This window comes from Doryrhamphus excisus, linkage group LG7, assembly GCF_037039965.1.
Source record: "Doryrhamphus excisus strain RoL-2023G ecotype Guam linkage group LG7, RoL_Dexc_Guam_v1.1, whole genome shotgun sequence".
Lineage (NCBI taxonomy): Eukaryota > Metazoa > Chordata > Actinopteri > Syngnathiformes > Syngnathidae > Doryrhamphus > Doryrhamphus excisus.
Genome location: NC_136363.1, coordinates 9,934,889 through 9,954,940, shown reverse-complemented (window position 1 = coordinate 9,954,940; position 20,052 = coordinate 9,934,889). Strand labels below are relative to the sequence as shown.

Sequence of the window (20,052 nt, the reverse complement as noted above, 5' to 3'; positions counted from 1 at the left end):
TCATTAGCCACGATTCTTCTAAAGATCTACGCTCCGTAGCTCACAGAAAATGACTGAAACTTTTGCTTAGCTTTGATTTCTCTTTGATGTTGTGGACCATTCAACTGAATTCAATAAATGAATAAATGAATGAATGAACGGGTCAATGAATTGGTTCCTGTTTTTAACATGATTAGAGCCCTCTAGGCTGCATGGCGGTTGAGTGGTTCGCACGCAGACCTCACAGCTAGGACACCAGGGTTCAATTCCACCCTCGGCCATCTCTGTGTGGAGTTTGCATGTTCTCCCCGTGCATGCGTGGATTTTCTCCGGGTACTCCGGTTTCCTCCCACATTCCAAAAACATGCTAGGTTAATTGGCCACTCCAAATTGTCCATAGGTATGAATGTGAGTGTGAATGGTTGTTTGTCTATATGTGCCCTGTGATTGGCTGGCGACCAGTCCAGGGTGTACCCCACCTCTCGCCTGATGACAGCTAGGATAGGCTCCAGCACCCCCCGCAACCTTTGTGAGGAAAGCGGTAGAAAATGAATAAATCAATGAATAGAGCCCTCTAGACATGAATAACACCCCTATAGTTACCTTTACGTTTGTATTAGCCAATATAGTCGATACATTCATTCATTCATTTTCTATTGCTTATCCTCACGAGGATCGCGGGGGTGCTGGAGCCTATCCCAGCTGTCTTCAGGTGAGAGGAGGGGTACACCCTGGACTGGTGGCCAGCCAATCACAGGGACAGAAAACGGAAAACCCAGGCATGCACGGGGAGAACATGTAAATTCCACACAGAGATGGCCACGGGTGGAATTGAACTCGGGTCTCCTAGCTGTGAGACCTGCATACAAACCACTTGCTACCATGCAGCCATAGTCGATACAATCAGGCGAAACGCAATAGAGTGCATACATACAACTGAAAATGTAACAATTTGAACACAGTTTGACCCTGGAACAGATTAAAGTTAAAAGCACTACTTCCTGTGGGGAATTGTGGGGAAATGTATCCTAAATTCAAACATATCTAGGGTGTCATGAGGATCTGTTTTCCCTTAAAGATGATAAATATCTCAATTTAGTCATATTTTGCATTGTTATTAGGGATCGATATCGGAAATTGAAAAAACATTATTGTCATTTATAGAAAATGAACATAAATAATGCATGCAAAATAAAGCATGTTTGTGTCGTTTGTGCCAGGATTGACAGGAAAGATGGAGTGCGTGTCAACAGTGTGCAGTAGTGACCGTGTCGATGTAGAAAGTGTTGGACCCGATGAAAGTCACAGCCTCGCCCAGGTCGTAGTTCTGAACCCCGTTCTGGTAGTCCTGATAGGGTACCACGGTCAGCGCCAGAGGCCCCACCGAGTTCTTGCTCAGGTTGGTCAGCTTGATCTCCAAGGACACGGCGTCGCCCACCCGGCAGTCGGCCATCACGTCGCAATCGCACGGCTTCCCGTTGACCAACACGTCTGCGGAAGAAGACAAACAAAAACATGAGGCAAAATGGGGTGCAGTACTGGACTGTAACCAGCAGAGGCGCTATAGAGGGGCACATGGTCATGTGTTTCATCCCGTTTCATGAGGGCGGTGTCATGCAAATCAGCCTGACTGTTACATCACAATCCATCCCACATTAGAGCAGCTTGTTGTCAGACGTTCCCTGCTTGTGTAATCTCACACTTGATGCTTGACCAAACACCTAAATACGCGGGGCTCGCCTCTCATCACATGACCCTACTTAGCTGAGATGCGGAGGGCAACGGCACCATCTGATTTGAACAAGCGAACCCCCACAATAACACACACACACACACGGCAAATGTCACACGCGCTGCGATGTCACGCCCGGGGCTGTGATAAACACTGTGACTCACAGCAGCTGACGACGTGTGACAAGCTGATGAAAGAGCCGAGCTGTGTTTGGGAGGGAAGATAGACTGATATTTGGGGGGTGGGGGGGTGAGGTTGAGTGGCGCACCACCAATACTGCACTGTCACGGGAGAAGAAGGAAGAAGTCCACACAGAAAACCATGTTTCGTGGTTACGAACGCCCATCTTCCGCTTATCCGAGGTCGGGACGCGGGGACGAGAAGCCCAGGCTGCTTCATCCAGCTCCTCACGGTGGACGCTGAGGTGTTTCCCGGGACAGTTAAAGGGGGGTGTCGGGGAGGCATCCGGACCACCTCATCTGGCTCCACTACGGATTTCTCCAGATCTCACTTATTTCTGCCCCCTATGGAGGCAACTCATCTTGACAGCCATTGGTTGCTGCCCAAAGCTCATGGCTGAACGGGATGAATACAATACACACTGAGGAAGAATCACTTTTGCGCCAAAGAAAAGGAAAGCCATCACCATGGAAGAGAAAACGATCAAAAGCTCAGAGAGGGGTCATGGATTCTGTGTGCCGCTACAAGGAGATCTGGGGAGGTTGTCCTTCCAGACTAGTAAAGACAATACTTTTAGAAGGCGGAAAGGCCTGCAAGACAACACAGAGGGATGACGATATAGAGCTCTTCTCTTTCTATTATTCATTTTTGGATTGAATCCTTTTATGACTGTACTTTTTCCATGTGTCCAGTGTGACTTCGTTACTATAACAATAAGAACTATCGTCGAATTTCCTACCAAAGAAACGAATAGAATGCAAACTAATGTTTATTCTAAGCAGCACTGTTCAGATCAGCCAGTTTTAAAGGGATGATATCACCTTTTTTGTCACGTAAAACCCTTAAAGTTGTAAAGCAGGGGTCTCAAACTTGCGGCCCGCGGGGCCAAATGCAGCCTGCAAGACGCTAGTTTGAGGCCCCCACCTAGATACCAAAGTTTAATGTTGAAATGACAGCTTAAAGCTGTGTGCACACCGGACACAATTAACATGATTTTGCCCCGCCCATACTGTTACCCTTACCCTGTTACCCCGCCCTGTTTTGCTTTGGATTAGCAATGAAGCTAAAGGCTTATGACGCTGGGTACAAATAAATGCAGGAAATGATTTGGAATAAAAAGGAAAATACACGTCAAGATAAAGCATCTCATCAAACATGTTGTTAAAGTTACGACGCTGCTCCCAGATGGAACTGAGTACGATGCTAACTTGCTAATTGGGGAAAATTATTAAGTTTCATTAATGTTCATGTTAAAGGTTAAATAACTGTTAATACTGTACATTTGAATCTGAAAAAAATAATTTCTCTACCAACTGTATGTGGTTTCTTACGTTTTTCTTATTTGCTGTTTTATTATTATTTTACTTATTACTGATTTATTGATTTATTGTCTTTATTCTTAATTTGTTTATTTATTTTTTAAAATCTTATTTTGTGTATAGAAAAATAAAAATGAAGATATTTGAGAACAGTGGAATGTTTTATCAGATATTTTGGTGTGGAAAACCGGAACCAAAGTACTGAAAAAGTGTAGGGTATAGCAGAAGCAAAAGCAGTGAAGATAGTTTTTTTTATTGATTTTTTTCCCCAGTTTTTAATAAATGCGGTTTTTTTTTTGTTTTTTTTTAAACCTGATGCGGCCCGGCTTTACCCAGAACCTAGCTCTGGTGGCCCCCAGGTAAATTGAGTTTGAGACCCCTGTTGTAAAGGAAGAGAATATCCCAACAATGGGAAGTCAGAGGATTACTAATGCAGCCAATTTGCCAAAACAAATATTTCTAAACTTATTGGGACTTTCTTAGCAAGTAATTGTGTCTGCTGTGTTTGGTTTTGTTGTGATAATCATCCGTATAAACACACAAACGTAGAGTTGGAGTGCAATGACAATAATGGGAAAGAATGGCGCTTTCATCTGGTATTATTTAAAGACACAGTAAGAAAATGGCATTCAGAAGGAAAGCAAAGGGAGGGAGAAATATGGCAATGAAACAGGATCAACAGGTGGCTCTACCATTTCTTTGTCGCCACATGCTCATAAATGCATTCAGAGGAATTGATTTGTTTATTAATCAACCTTCTGGCGCTAACAGGAGGCTACAGCAGCAACAAGGTGTTATGTAACAGACGCTTGGATTGCGTGCAGCCTCCGGCCAGATGCTGCAGTCTGCAGAGTTGCTGCTGCTGCTGCTGCTGCTGCAGGAGTCGCCACAGCAACCGTGTGGCGGACAAGACGGAGGGGGAGTTACAGCACGAGACGGTGCCTCGCTCATTGGAGAAAAACTGAGAAAATATTTATTGGTATGGGTATGGAAGTGTGTTATAGTAGGGGGAAAAATGATGTTTTTATTCCACTTTTTTTTTTAGACAATTTTCAAACAATTTTCTGAGAATAAACTTGTAATATTATGAGGAAAATAATAATATTATGAAAAATATTAAGTCATTTTAGTAGCACAGAAGTGAAATATTAAAGGTCAAATGTTTTTCAAAGTGGGCGGCACGGCGGTCTAGTGGTTAGACCTCACAGCTAGGAGACCAGGGTTAAATTCTCCGGTTTCCTCCCACATTCCAAAAACATGCTAGGTTAATTGGTGACTCCAAATTGTCCATAGGTATGAATGTGAGTGTGAATGGTTGTTTGTCTATATGTGCCCTGTGATTGGCTGGCCACCAGTCCAGGGTGTACCCCGCCTCTCGTCCGAAGACAGATGGGATAGGCTCCAGCACCCCCCGCGACCCTCGTGAGGAAAAAGCAGTAGAAAATGAATGAATGAATAGAGCCCTCTAGACATGAATAACACCCCTATAGTTACCTTTACGCTTGTATTAGCCAATATAGTCGATACATTCATTCATTAATTTTCTACTGCTTATTCTCACAAGGGTCACGGGGGAGCTGGAGCTTATCCCAGCTGTCTTCAGGTGAGAGGTGGGGTACACCCTGGACTGGTGGCCAGCCAATCACAGGGACAGAAAACGGAAGACGCAGGCATGCATGGGGAGAACATGTAAACTCCACGCAGAGATGGCCACGGGTGGAATTGAACATGGGTCTCCTAGCTGTGAGGCCTGCATACAAACCACTCGTCCACTGTGCAGCCATAGTCGACACAATCAGACAAAACGCAATAGAGTGGGTGCGCGGCATAGTGAGGGGACAACTGAAAATGAATTTGAACACAGTTTGACCCTGGAACAGATTAAGTTCAGATCAAGTTAAAAGCACTACTTCCTGTGGGGAATTTGTATCCTAAATTCAAACATATCTAGGGTGTCATGAGGATCTGTTTTCCCTTAAAGATGATAAATATCCCAATTCAGTCGTATTTTATGCACAAAGTAATGCATTGTTATTAGGGATCGATATCGGAAATTGAATATGTAATGAATTAATGTATGTATATGTAATATTATGAGAAGGATACCTAACAAAATAAAGCTATAATTTTGGGAAAATAACGTTATGGGAATAAAGTCATTTCAATATAAGAAGAAAATTCCCAAATATTATTTCAGATTGAAGTCCATACTAAAAATATGTTTTTTCACTGATATCACTGGCCCTAGCATCCTTTCATACGTTGTTATCGACCTGTACTAATAAACGTAGCGGTAATAGATTTCCATTTATATGTCTGGTTATTACAGATGAAATATTAGCTTCTGAATTTCCATTAAACCTACACAGTAGATAGATTTTAAGAAAAGAAGACACAGTTACTGCATGTTCTGTCCCATCCAGGAGTCACTCCAGGAGAAAAATCAATGTGTATCAAATTTGAATCACGACACTGCTTCAGATACAACCCAAAGGCCGCAAACGATAGCTTTTTGTGTTGACGCCACGGACGTCAAGGGAGTACAGCATGATCCGGCTGCTTGAAATCAACGGCGTCTACGTACGTTGTGTATAATTATACCATTCCATGTGAAATTTGAGTGCTTCCGGAAAGGAAACGCAACACAAAGAAAGAAGAGCAATGAAAGACAGCATCTGGAAATACGTTCCTTATTCCGAGTCTGAAGGTACGCTGCCATCCAGATGGTCAGAAGATGCCAGTTCAAGCGAATCACATAAATTTGGAAAATCATTTGGGTTATCTCCCTCTCTGCAGATAGCGGCGAGCAGTGAAGCGAGGAAAAAACAGCTGCTACATCAATATTATCTGATAAAGTGTTTATTTGTGTAAAACTGTAATAGCAACAGTTATCTATCATTTCAGCTCATGCCCATATGATATCATGATTATTGTATGAACGAAGATCTGATTTCCTTATCGGGTCCTAAAGTACACAGAGAATCTAATAAGTTTTCTACCAAAAAAAAATCAAGCGGTGTTCATTTTGTGACTATTTACTGTCACCTTTGTAAACGCCGAAGATGAAAAAAAAATGCAATTATAAAGTCATGCTGACAGTGTATTGATTCTGGCGGGAGATATAGTCAATAAAGATAACGTGGATATAATAACCTTTCAATAATTCAGTTAACGCAAAAATGTGTAAGGCTTTAATACCGAAGTCGGCTTTCCATGAGCTTCTTTCATACAGATATCCTGCAAAATAGCCATAAACAATGTGTCAGTCAGAACGTTGAGCTAGCTTAGCTGCTAAGACTGGAATAAATAAGTTTCCGGTGTAAAACATAACTGCCGTGAGGTGTTCATATGATGTGTCAGTGCCTTTTATACAAACAAAGTTGGAAAAATGACAGCCGTCTGAAAAATGTCAGTTTTTACAGGCTGTGTAAAACGGGCTCCTAAGCTAGCTGATTCAAAGACAACCGATGCAATGAAGCTCGTTATTCCCTCCCGTTCCCAAACACAAATAATCACATGATGTTTCAGTGCCTTTTATACAAATAAAGTTGGAAAAATGACAGCCGCCTGAAAAATGTCAGTTTTTACAGGCTGTGTAAAAGGGGCTACTAAGCTAGCTGCTTCAAAGACAACCGATGCAATGAAGCTCGTTATTCCGTCCCCAAACGCAAATAATCACATGATATTTCAGTGCCTTTTACACAAACGAAGTTGGAAAAATGACAGCCGCCTGAAAAATGTCAGTTTTTACAGGCTGTGTAAAAGGGGCTACTAAGCTAGCTGCTTCAAAGACAACCGATGCAATGGAGCTCGTTATTCCCTCCCGTTCCCAAACACAAATAATCACATGATGTTTCAGTGCCTTTTATACAAACAAAATTAGAAAAATGACAGCCGTCTGAAAAATGTCAGTTTTTACAGGCTGTGTAAAAGGGGCTCCTAAGCTAGCTGCTTCAAAGACAACTGATGCAATGAAGCTCGTTATTCCCTCCCGTTCCCAAACACAAATAATCACATGATGTTTCAGTGCCTTTTATACAAACAAAGTTGGAAAAATGACAGCCGCCTGAAAAATGTCAGTTTTTACAGGCTGTGTAAAAGGGGCTACTAAGCTAGCTGCTTCAAAGACAACCGATGCAATGAAGCTCGTTATTCCGTCCCCAAACGCAAATAATCACATGATATTTCAGTGCCTTTTACACAAACAAAGTTGGAAAAATGACAGCCGCCTGAAAAATGTCAGTTTTTACAGGCTGTGTAAAAGGGGCTACTAAGCTCCTGCTTCAAAGACAACCGATGCAATGGAGCTCGTTATTCCCTCCCGTTCCCTAACACAAATAATCACATGATGTTTCAGTGCCTTTTATACAAACAAAGTTGGAAAAATGACAGCCGCCTGAAAAATGCCAGTTTTTACAGGCTGTGTAAAAGGGGCTACTAAGCTAGCTGCTTCAAAGGCAACCGATGCAATGAAGCTCGTTATTCCCGTCCCCAAACACAATCACATGATGTTTCAGTGCCTTTTATACAAAGTTGGAAAAATGACAGCCGCCTGAAAAATGTCAGTTTTTACAGGCTGTGTAAAAGGGGCTCCTAAGCTAGCTGCTTCAAAGACAACCGATGCAATGAAGCTCGTTATTCCCTCCCGTTCCCAAACACAAATAATCACATGATGTTTCAGTGCCTTTTATACAAACAAAGTTGGAAAAATGACAGCCGCCTGAAAAATGTCAGTTTTTACAGGCTGTGTAAAAGGGGCTACTAAGCTAGCTGCTTCAAAGGCAACCGATGCAATGAAGCTCGTTATTCCCGTCCCCAAACACAAATAATCACATGTTTCAGTGCCTTTTATACAAAGTTAGAAAAATGACAGCTGCCTGAAAAATGTCAGTTTTTTACAGGTTGTGTAAAAGGGGCTACTAAGCTAGCTCCTTCAAAGGCAACCGATGCAATGAAGCTTGTTATTCCCGTCCTCATACACAAATAAAAGTTTTCTGTGTAAAAACTAACCGCAAAAATGTAGTGAGTTAGTCATATGATGATTTTGTGTTATTTTAACAACAACAATTTGTTAATATTTTAATAACAACATCAAATGTGGGCTTTTAGAGAGGGGCTACTCGGCTAGCTTAGCTACTTCAAATGCTACCAATGCAATGAAGCTGATTTCACGCGGTCGCTTAGAAAAATCAGACATGATATATGATACGTATCAACAGATGGGGACGCTTTGTAGTCCATAAGGTACGGCTCAAACAAAAAGGCGCATGCGAGAAGAGGCAATGATTGTTTTGACTCGTCTCACGAAAAATCAAAGTCATTAGCGAGCCTCCCCAGAGAGTTCCACTATAGCGAGGTCTAAACATCAACCAGGCTGCTGTCATGTGCCCAACTACACGTTTTACCCTTCTTCCCCGCCTCATTACTCGCCTCTGCTCGCCTGCCTCCTCGCTTAATATGTTGCCACCCTAATTATGCAAATGAATCGACTTCCGATAACCTTAGGCGTGGCGGCAGTGGAATTCCTTTTGTCCAAACGTATTTATGTTGTTTTGCTGACATGTGAGTCTTTGCTTAATGGGCCAGAATTAGCTATTTACATGATTAGCTTTCATTACGCTGATAAGAGTCACGGCGTCATTGTTTGCAAAGCTGAAAGACGAGCTATAACACTAATGCTATTGTACATTTTATCTCTTATTATTATTATGATGATGATTCCGCTCCTTTCTACTGCGCCTAATGGCGACTTCTGTGCTTCATGGATTTCAGCTCAATCAAAGGAACAATTTATTCGTGACGTGCATGCTATTGCTTTTCTCAGCCTCAACACGTATCGGATTGAAACTATTGGACTTTTCCTGCCATTAGATGAAAGCTGTTGTGGTACGAGTACCACATGTCAGACTTCTTTTAAATACAAATACAATAAACATGAAATATGTATGACACAATTTCACAAAGATCACAAAGATTGGACTCTTTGTAACAGCGCACCGACTCCATGACCCCTCTAACATTCAATCATCTTAATCCTTGACTCATTCAATACCAAAGATGTCGTCAATTAATTATTTTGATGTGTCTCTTAAGCTGTGGCATAGTTGTTCAGATATTTATGCTGTCATAAAAAACAAAAATATTAACAAGTGAAAAGTTCTGCTTGAATAGTATCTTTTTTTTTTTTTTTAGTCGGGAACTGATATTTTCCTGAAACTTACCTATGTTCTACTGCTGATTACTACAGATCGGAAAAAGGTAGAAACAAACTTTTTTCTTCTGATGAAAAGCGGGAGCCTCGTCTTTCTTTTTGTATGAGCCATAATTACCGTATTTTCTGGACTATAAGTCACTCCGGAGTATAAGTCGCACAAGGACAAAAATGCATGATTAGGTAGAAAAAAACATACATAAGTCGCACTGAAGTATAAGTCGCATTTTTTTTGCGGGTAATTTATTTTACAAACTACTTGACCAAAACAGACATTACGTGCTCTTGGAAGGCAAGTTCTAACAATAAAAGAATAGAGAACAGGCTGAATAGGTGTAAGATATGCTAACACAATGCTTATTCAGCTACACAAAAAATAAACATGAACAGAAAAGGTGTTTATGGAACATAAACACTTTTTTCATTTATGAGTCGCTTTGGAGTATAAGTCGCAGGAACAGCCAACCTATGAAAAAAAGTGTGACTTTTAGTCTGGAAAGTACGGCATACTAGGAATGTACGATAATTATCGGCCCGATACAGCATAAAAATGCAACACGGCGTTAATACAGATTTTTTTTCCCAGTTTTTTCATTTATAAGTCGCAGGAACAGCAAACCTATGAAAAAAAGTGCAACTTATAGTCCAGAAAATATGGTAATTTTAAAAATATAGTATTCAAATATTATTATTATGAAATAAATATTATTAATATTAAAAATATTATAAAAATATGATAACATATATTTTTATTAACCCTAACCCTAACCCTAACCCTTAAATATGGTAAAATGGTATATAGCCATAGAACACAATATTCAATCAAATTTGTCAAAAATGGTCGGTACTGGGACTGTATGAGTTAATACCCCGACTATTGTTTGAGACCAAAAGAGTAGCCAATATTGGTGGGTGTTTCTCCTCTCTCTGAGCTTCCAGGGTGATGGCTTTCCTTTTCTTTGTCGCACTGCCGCTTGGGAAACATAATGAGGTGCAAAAACTGTACTAAATGAGCACATGTACTGTTGTTTGGATGCAAAACAACATTTGGAGGTGCAACAGCGATGATATGCATCAGGGACTTTATGTTTTTTTTTTTTTTAAACGCATCCAAACACGTTGCTACTAAACCTTTACCCGTGTTGTCTGCCTGACTACCAGCTTAGTTGAAAGGCAGGCAAGCTGCTTTTGCTCAAATTCTAGGGTTCTCTACGCGTCTCCAGCAAGCAAGCCGTCATGTGGGAGGCTGAAAGCAGCAAAAATTGCTCCTGATGACGCAGATGAAGGGGGGGTTGACATGAAGAGGATTTCCCAGGCATTAGCTAAAGGCTTGAAGGAAGCAAAGTCATTTTCTCATGTTTGGGGAAAAAAAAAAGAACACCACAAAGCTGAGAGTATTCACCCACTCACAACCTGCTGTGGAATGGTGCTCTTGTTGTTGTTGTTGTTGTTGTTGGATGTGAGAACACCACACTGGGTGTTACTTGATGTGGCCATTATGTTAAGGCTAAACTAATCCGACAGATGACAGCGTTGCCTAGCAGGTATTAAGACATTAAAAGAAAAAGCTAAGCTATTTTTAAAAACTCACGCTTAAAGCTGTAATGACCAAAAATGTCAAAATCCAAGAAACTATGGTAAAAAATATACATCATATTTTTTATTTCAGTCTGAAATCGAGTCGAGTGGTTAGCGCGCAGACCTCACAGCTAGGAGACCAGGGTTCAATTCCACCCTCGGCCATCTCTGTGTGGAGTTTGCATGTTCTCCCCGTGCATGCGTGGGTTTTTCTCCGGATACTCCGGTTTCCTCCCACATTCCAAAAACATGCTAGGTTAATTGGCCACTCCAAATTGTCCATAGGTATGAATGTGAGTGTGAATGGTTGTTTGTCTATATGTGCCCTGTGATTGGCTGGCGACCAGTCCAGGGTGTACCCCACCTCTCGCCCGAAGACAGCTGGGATAGGCTCCAGCATCCCCCGCGACCCTTGTGAGGAAAAGTGGCAGAAAATGAATGAATGAATCAGTATTTCATAAATTGATAGAATATAACTATAATAAAATAAAATATGCTATTTGTTTGGGTTAATTAGCATTAAATAACATTTTTTTTTTTTTTTTTTTTTAGAGAGGATGGCATCTGGGAAGCAGAAATGGGAGAAAACGTGTCCAAAGTGTAACTTTAGTTTGCAAGGTAATGAGCTGTCAGAAGCAAACGACTACAGACAGCTACCTAGGACATTATTATTTCCTCCGCGGGATAAATGGCAATCAATGTCTTTAAAAAAATGACTTCAGTCACCTGCTGGGCTAGCCGTGATTCATCGGGGATTGATGAGACGCAGTGATCTCATTAAGAAAAACAACTCTCCTTCCTATCTCCCTCCATTCTTTATCTTATTTTGAAACACAATACTAATCGCTGGGGGAATGCTGCTGCTTGTGGAGACCAGAATAACCAACTTTCATAGCTTTGACACATCCAGGATTAGTAATGAGGCAAAGTGTAATTATTGGTGTGGTATATGTGTGTGCATATGTCGTCCTTGGTGATGCACAAACAAATCAAAAGCGCTACTGCCTGTTCAGATGTTTACTAGCCATTAATGAGTCTACTGTGTGGATCTTAACAGGTTCCTATTACCGGGCCTGCAGATAAATGCTCTCCAATTTAAAAGTAAGGATAGCAAAGCACTTAGCGTCACACCGTGGAGACAAAAGAATACAATTTTGCGTGTGTGTGTGTATGTGTGTGTGTGTATGCTCAAACTAAACCAGTAGGTGGATGACAGAGCAAATTAGTCCGGTTGCCTCAATTTGCCTGATGTAGTGTAAGTGATCTATGGCTGAATAATGTCCGATACCACAATAGCCAATACCCTAAGATGCAATCCTGGGTTTCTGTGAATCTAATTACTCCCCCTCCCCCACCAAAAAAACTGCAACAACATCTATATCTGTGTGTGATCAATCAGCACAAACAAAAACTGGGTACAGGCTGCACTCATTGCATCAGCCTGCTCCTGACACCTTCCTGCATCGAAAATAGCATACAAATTCCTGTTTTATTTTCCCGGGGGGTAAGAAATAGCTACAATTTTAGCGGCGTGACAGCCGATTCACAACAAATTACCCTCAAATAAACCAAGAAAAAAAAAAACCAATACAATATTCCCTCCGTACGCAGGTTTGATCTTTAAATAGCCTTCCAGTCTAGAAAACATTCATTGTATTATTTTAACCATAGGGTAGCGTCAAGCCCTACAGTAAAGACATGCAAAGCAAATAATAAAAGGTCTGACATACAGTGAAGAAAATAAGTATTTGAACACCCTGCTATTTTGCTATTTCTCCCACTTAGAAATCATGGAGGGGTCTGAAATTTTCATCGTAGGTGCATGTCCACTGTGAGAGAGATAAACTAAAAAGAAAAATCCAGAAATCACAATGCATGATTTTTTAACAATTTATTTGTGTGATACAGCTGCAAATAAGTATTTGAACACCTGTGTATCATCTAGAATTCTGACCCTGAAAGACCTGTTAGTCTGCCCATTAGAAGTCCACCTGCACTCCATGTATCATCCTGAATCAGATGCACCTGTTTGAGGTCGTTAGCTGCATAAAGACACCTGTCCACCCCATACAATCAGTAAGACTTTAACTTGTAACATGGCGAAGACCAAAGAGCTGTCCAAAGACACCAGAGACAAAATTGTACACCTCCACAAGGCTGGAAAGGGCTACGGAGCAATTACCAAGCAGCTTGGTGAAAAAAGGTCCACTGTTGGAGCTATCATTAGAAAATGGAAGAAGCTAAACATGACGGTCAATCTCAATCGGAGTGGAGCCCCATGCAAGATATCACCTCGTGGGGTCTCAATGATTCTAAGAAAGGTGAGGAATCAGCCCAGAACTACACGACAGGACTTGGTCAATGACCTGAAAAGAGCTGGGACCACCGTTTCCAAGGTTACTGTAGGTAATACACTAAGACGTCATGATGTGAAATCATGCATGGCACGAAAGGTTCCCCTGCTTAAACCAGCACATGTCAAGGCCCGTCTTAAGTTTGCATATGACCATTTGGATGATACAGAGGAGTCATGGGAGAAAGTTTTATGGTCAGATGAGACCAAAATAGAACTTTTTGGTCATAATTCCAATAAGCGTGTTTGGAGGAAGAAGAATGAAGAGTACAATCCGAAGAACACCATCCCTACTGTGAAGCATGGGGGTGGTAGCATCATGCTTTGGGGGTGTTTTTCTGCACATGGGACAGGACGAGTGCACTGCATTAAAGAGAGGATGACTGGGGCCGTGTATTGTGAGATTTTGGGGAACAACCTCCTTCCCTCTGTCAGAGCATTGAAGATGGGTCGTGGCTGGGTCTTCCAACACGACAACGACCCGAAGCACACAGCCAGGAAAACCAAGGAGTGGCTCCGTAAGAAGCATATCAAGGTTCTAGCATGGCCCAGCCAGTCTCCAGACCTGAACCCAATCGAAAATCTTTGGAGGGAGCTCAAACTCCGTGTTTCTCAGCGACAGCCCAGAAACCTGACTGATCTAGAGAAGATCTGTGTGGAGGAGTGGGCCAAGATCCCTCCTGCAGTGTGTGCAAACCTGGTGAAAAACTACAGGAAACGTTTGACCTCTGTAATAGCAAACAAAGGCTACTGTACCAAATATTAACATTCATTTTCTCAGGTGTTCAAATACTTAGCAAGTAGCAATTCAATTCAATTAGCAGCTGTATCACACAAATAAATTGTTAAAAAATCATGCATTGTGATTTCTGGATTTTTCTTTTTAGTTTATCTCTCTCACAGTGGACATGCACCTACGATGAAAATTTCAGACCCCTCCATGATTTCTAAGTGGGAGAAATAGCAAAATAGCAGGGTGTTCAAATACTTATTTTCTTCACTGTATGTAAATGTAAATACATAAACATTAGGGGTGCAACAATACATACTTTCACGGTTCGGTTCAGTTCAATATGTTTGTGTTCCGGTTCAATACTTTTGTTTGATACAAAAAAAAACAAACTACCTCGCCTTTTTAATTAAAATTTTTGTCATTTTTCTACACTGGCTCTGTGCTTGACAATGCAGCCTAAGCCAGAATAGTCGAGTGCAGATACATAGAGCTCAAATAAATAATAATTGTTTGGTACTCCAGTAAGCCAGGAGACCACGGTTCAATTCCACCCTCGGCCATCTCTGTGTGGAGTTTGCATGTTCTCCCTGTGCATGTGTGGGTTTTCTCCGGGTACTCCGGTTTCCTCCCACATTCCAAAAACATGCTAGGTTAATTGGCCACTCCAAATTGTCCATAGGTATGAATGTGAGTGTGAATGGTTGTTTGTCTATATGTGCCCTGTGATTGGCTGGCCACCAGTCCAGGGTGTATGTAATGTCTTGCCCAAAGACAGCTGGGATAGGCTCCAGCACCCCCACAACCCTTGTGAGGAAAAAGCGGTAGAAAATGAATGAATGAATGAATGGTACTCCAGTATAAATGTAAGAGATTCCATATATCCCAAACAACAATGTGACATTAAGGAGTGGGACCAGGAGGACAGACACTCTAGCGACACTAGCATAGCTACGTGTGCTACAGTCCAGTGCTAACATTACAACCACATTATAACAATAACATAATGCTAGGTTAGTCTATTCACTGAAAAGAAAAGAAAATAATCAAAAGACCAATACTTGGCAGTTATTTCAAGAGGTGTAGCGAAGCCTACTTTTTTGTGAAATGGATGGCGTATGCGTGGGCTTGTCTTGTCTTTGTTGATCGTGCCCATGAGCAAGGAGGTTTTTCCCGTCAGGCGGTCATGAATTCCAACTGTCCAGCAACCAGTGAGATTTTCCCTCACAATGGTGCTCTATAACTATGGAGGACCAAAACTGCCAAAATAATAAATAAATAAATAAATAAATAAATAAAAGTGGAAATAAAAACAAAAATGAAAAAAAATAAAAAAAAATTAAATACAAAAAAATAAATATAAATGGAAATAAAAACAAAAATAATGTTTTTTTTAATTTTTGAATCTTTTTTATTTTTGTATTTATTTTTACTTGTATTTATTTATTTATTTATGTATATATTTTTTATTTTTGTTTTTATTTCCATTTATATTTATTTTTTGTATTTAATTTTTTGATTTTGTTTCATTTTTGTGTTTATTTTCACTTTTATTTATTTATTATTTTGCCAGTTTTGGTCCTCATAGAAATGCAGAAGGAAAAACTATTCAAATGAGGGGGCGGTCCTAAGTGTGTCTTGGGTTGAACTGTTCGCCTATTGGTTGATCGACATGTGAGTGCGAAAATCGACTAGGTATGCCTGCAAACGAACACAGCAAGAGGACGTATACAGGGAGAAAAGTATACATTTATCGGGACAATAATGGCGGGGTCCACCAGGAAGTCGGTGTCCGAGCTTCTCAGGGACGCTGCCAATCGTTTGGATGATTTGGAACGTGGTAAGTATGAAACAGCTGATGTGTTACGCTTTTACTTAATTCCAGTTCAGGTGTGTTGACTCTTTCTTTACTTTCTGCTTTCACAAGCTTCAACTTCGGACGAATCGGACAAGAGTGGTGTGGTGACTTCCTCTTGCTGTGGCTGTTTGCAGGCATACCTAGTCGATTTTCGCACTCACATGTCGATCAACCAATAGGCGAGCAGTTCAACCCAAGACACACTTAGGACCGCCCCCTCAGTTGAATAGTTTTTCCTTCTGCATTTCTGAGGACCAAAACTGCCAAAATAATACATAAATAAATAAATAAAAGTGAAAATAAAAACGAAAATGAAAAAAAATTAAATAAAAAATATATATAAATGGAAATAACAACAAAAATAAAAAAATATATAAATAAATAAATAAATAAATAAAAGCAAAAATAAATACAAAAATAAAAAACAAGATTAAAAAAAAATAAAAAATTTTGTTTTTATTTCCAATTATATTTATTTTTTGTATTTAATTTTTTCTTCTTTTTTTTTGTTTTTATTTCCACTTTTATTTATTTATTATTTTGGCAGTTTTGGTCCTCCATAGTATATAACAAGCATTATGGGCACATATTCCAGTCAGAACATCAGTAAAAAGTCAATTTGTATTAATAGGCAACCCTTGCATTACTATAGTAAGTGACTTGACAAATACATTATAGTGTAAATGATCAATAAAGATCCATTTATCGATCTACTGACAGGCTGGCCATAAATGGATACTAATCGATATCAATAAAAGAGATGACGTCCAAACCTAAGTGTTTTTCTCCCTCTGTCCACCTCTCTGCCCTTTGAATGATTCAGCTTTAATAATCCAACCTGGGTGAGTGCTGCCTCTGGAAGTAGCTCAGACATGGTTGCCAATGAGGGCACCAAGTTACGAACACACACTGGTTTATTGATGGACTTCTGTCATGCTCAATAGAGGTTGATGTCTTTGGAGAGGGGGTGGGGAGGGGGGGTGAGTGGAGGCGGTCATTCCTAAATTGGTCCAGACTGATGTTGTCGGGAAGACGGTCAAAAAGGCTCGAAGCGGCAGAGCGAATGACCTAGACTTGACCATTTGCATTCAGGAGTTGAGTGATGGAGGTGCTAAGTACTTTTTGCGTACAAATGAACTCCCAGCGAGGCTCAAAAAGCAAGGCAGATGTACAGGATGTCACATCCTGGTAAGTGTTTCGCTCGTCGGCCACCGCCTGCTGCGAAAGGGCAAGTGGACTTCATTTAAGAGCTTGTTTTGTGCCGGTAAAAACAAATACCCTGCGCTGCACCGGCAAATAGAACCAAAGCTGATATAAGCTGCCAGGGCAGGAGGGCGAGAAGTCTCTTAACGCTTAGACTTCCTCCTGAATATTTGGATTGGAACAGACTTGTTGCATCTCTGCAATAACTAACTCGAGCTAATTGGACTTAATTGGAAAGATGCAGAGGTCAGCTGAGAGTAAAGAGGCAAACAACCCTTAGCGTTACATTAACGCCCAGTTTGGACTTTTAGGAAAAACAATCAGACTGCACTTCCGGAATAACAAACAAAAAACAGACTGTGTACATATATTTATACTGTATATTCTGTATATTTTGTATTTTTCATAATGATGTGTCTGCACCTACGTCACCAGAAAAACAAACTACCTCGCCTTTTTAATAATTTTTTTGTCATTTTCTACACTGGTTCTGTGCTTGACAATGCAGCCTAAGCCAGAGTAGTCGAGTGCAGATACACAGAGCTCAAATAAGATCAAATAAATAATAATTGTTTCGTACTCCAGTAAGCTAGGAGACCAGGGTTCAATTCCACCCTTGGCCATCTCTGTGTGGAGTTTGCATGTTCTCCCCGTGCATGCGTGGGTTTTCTCCGGGTACTCCGGTTTCCTCCCACATTCCAAAAACATGCTAGGTTAATTGGCCACTCCAAATTGTCCATAGGTATGAATGTGAGTGTGAATGGTTGTTTGTCTACATGTGCCCTGTGATTGGCTGGCCACCAGTCCAGGGTGTATGTAAAGTCTCGCCCAAAGACAACTAGGATAGGGTCCAGCACCCCTGCGACCCTCGTGAGGAAAAGCGGTAGAAAATGAATGAATGAATGTAAGAGATTCCATATATCCCAAACAACAATGTGACATGAAGGAGTGGGGCCAGGAGGACAGACACTCGAAGTAACACGTGGCAATAAACCCTTTTCTGATTCTGATTCTGACAATAACGCCAGTGAAGACAGTTTCCAAGTCCACTCTTACAACAGGACAGTCGCCTTAAGGATGCCAATGAAGGAAGAACCTGCTTCTTTGTGGGCAGAGATAGAGGATCCCATCCTGTGTATGTGCCCACTACTATAAAACAGGCTTCACTACACATCTAAAAACAAGCTCTGTTAAATATGTGGCTAATCCTGTATCCTACAAAAACTAAAAAATGCCATTGAATGAAATCAAGTGGAACGGTATGACAGATCATTTCATACGGTGGTATAACTTCAAAACCAGTAACCGGCCCATGCCTACTGCCAACTGTCCATCAGTTTAAAAAAAAAAAGCCCCACCCTTTGTGCAAATCAGACAAGTATATGTATATCATATATTAATGTCTTCTACATCAATGGTCTCTTGACAATGTCCTTTTTCCGGTGAAACGAACCTTTCCTGTGAGCTATCACTTGTTGTGATGAACCCCAAGGAAGTTATTGCTTGACTCAGCTATGAGGTTTAAAGCCATTGATTAGCTGTCAGGCTGCAGTATTAAATGCTTTGCTTGTGCTGCTCGGACCGCTTCGATGTTGTTGTTGTTCTGTGTCGTTATCTATGAGAAGCAAAGAATCAGCATACTGTATATGGTTACGATTTCCTGTTGGGAGCGTTATGGACATCGCCGCATCAGTCTGTGCATTGACCACAGTCAGTGAGATTTTTTTTTGTAATGCTTTTGTGCTTTTGTAATGCTTTTTTAAAAGTTTTTTAATCAGACAAAGGATCAATGATTTATGGAGCATAAGTTGCTAAGTCGCGCCTATTTTTTTCGTTTGTTTTTTCCAAACAATCTTGTTCGAACTTTACAAAAATGTCCTTGTTAGGCTCCTAAAGGTGTGTGCTAAATTTAATGGCGATTCGGTTAACTACTCTAAAGTTACAGTGGGTGTTTTGCAGAGCTGTGTGAGAAATTTCAAGTGGGCAATAGTTAATAATTTGTTATTAACTGTTAGAAATATGGCGGCACGGCAGTCGAGTGGTTAGTGCGCAGACCTCACAGCTAGGAGGACCAGTGTTCGAGTCCACCAGTCCAGGGTGTACCCCGCCTCTGGCCCGAAGACAGCTGGGATGGGCTCCAGCACCCCCGCGGCCCTCGTGAGGAAAAAGCGGTAGAAAATAGAAATATAACAGCACAGACGTTTTGATGAATTTTAATGTTAGAGTAGTAGAAGAGTTGGCTTACACAAGTAGTAAGTAGTAAGTAGTAAGTTGTTCATTGTTCTGTGTGTTTGATAATAACGTTGTGTTTAATCTTGAAGCTTTTTTCAAGAACTTGAAGCTTTTTCGGGATTAAACACCGTGCTAAATGAGAGTGTTCTCCAAGCCTATCATTTGTTTGCTGACTGGATGCACTGACTATGTTAGAAAGACCGCCAATTTTGCACATGCAAGTGCAAATAATGTGTTTTCTTCTTGCAGCCATGAACACACCATGTGTGTATGACTTTCTCCGATGCTGCACAGACAATGTGTACTTTTTTTTTTTTTTATTTCACCCCGTCCTTGTTCACAAATGTTAATTCTGTGCGTAAATGCACAGAAGTGAGCTTTAATCACGCACGCTCCGTGCTCCTGTGCATTTTTTGCTCGGCGCATAATCAATCTCACGCCATACGTGCTCATATGTCCATTTGGCTCCGTAATAAGCCTGGTATTGAATTAATTTCCTTATAGGTTTCTGTACGTTCTGTACGCCATTGTTGTTCACAATCATAATTATTACATTTACGTGTAACATGAGTTGATTTGCATTTTGTTGCCAAACACAGCACAGCAAAAGACGTGTAATTGTATGTTTTTGGGATTGGGCGTTTTTTGTTAGCGTGCAGGCGTAGGCTAGTACATGA

At 40.8% G+C, this 20,052-nt stretch overlaps 1 protein-coding gene across 5 annotated transcripts in view; it reads right to left on the bottom strand.

The window, feature by feature from the left end:
- Window positions 1-20,052, bottom strand: part of trappc9 (trafficking protein particle complex subunit 9) — a 118,346-nt gene that overhangs the window by 377 nt on the left and 97,917 nt on the right. For all 5 annotated transcript variants that reach the window (XM_078792056.1, XM_078792054.1, XM_078792055.1 and 2 more), the window contains one exon: window positions 1,247-1,470. In XM_078792056.1, coding sequence (XP_078648182.1) covers window positions 1,247-1,470 — 224 coding nt within the window. The remainder of the gene's footprint in view (window positions 1-1,246; window positions 1,471-20,052) is intronic.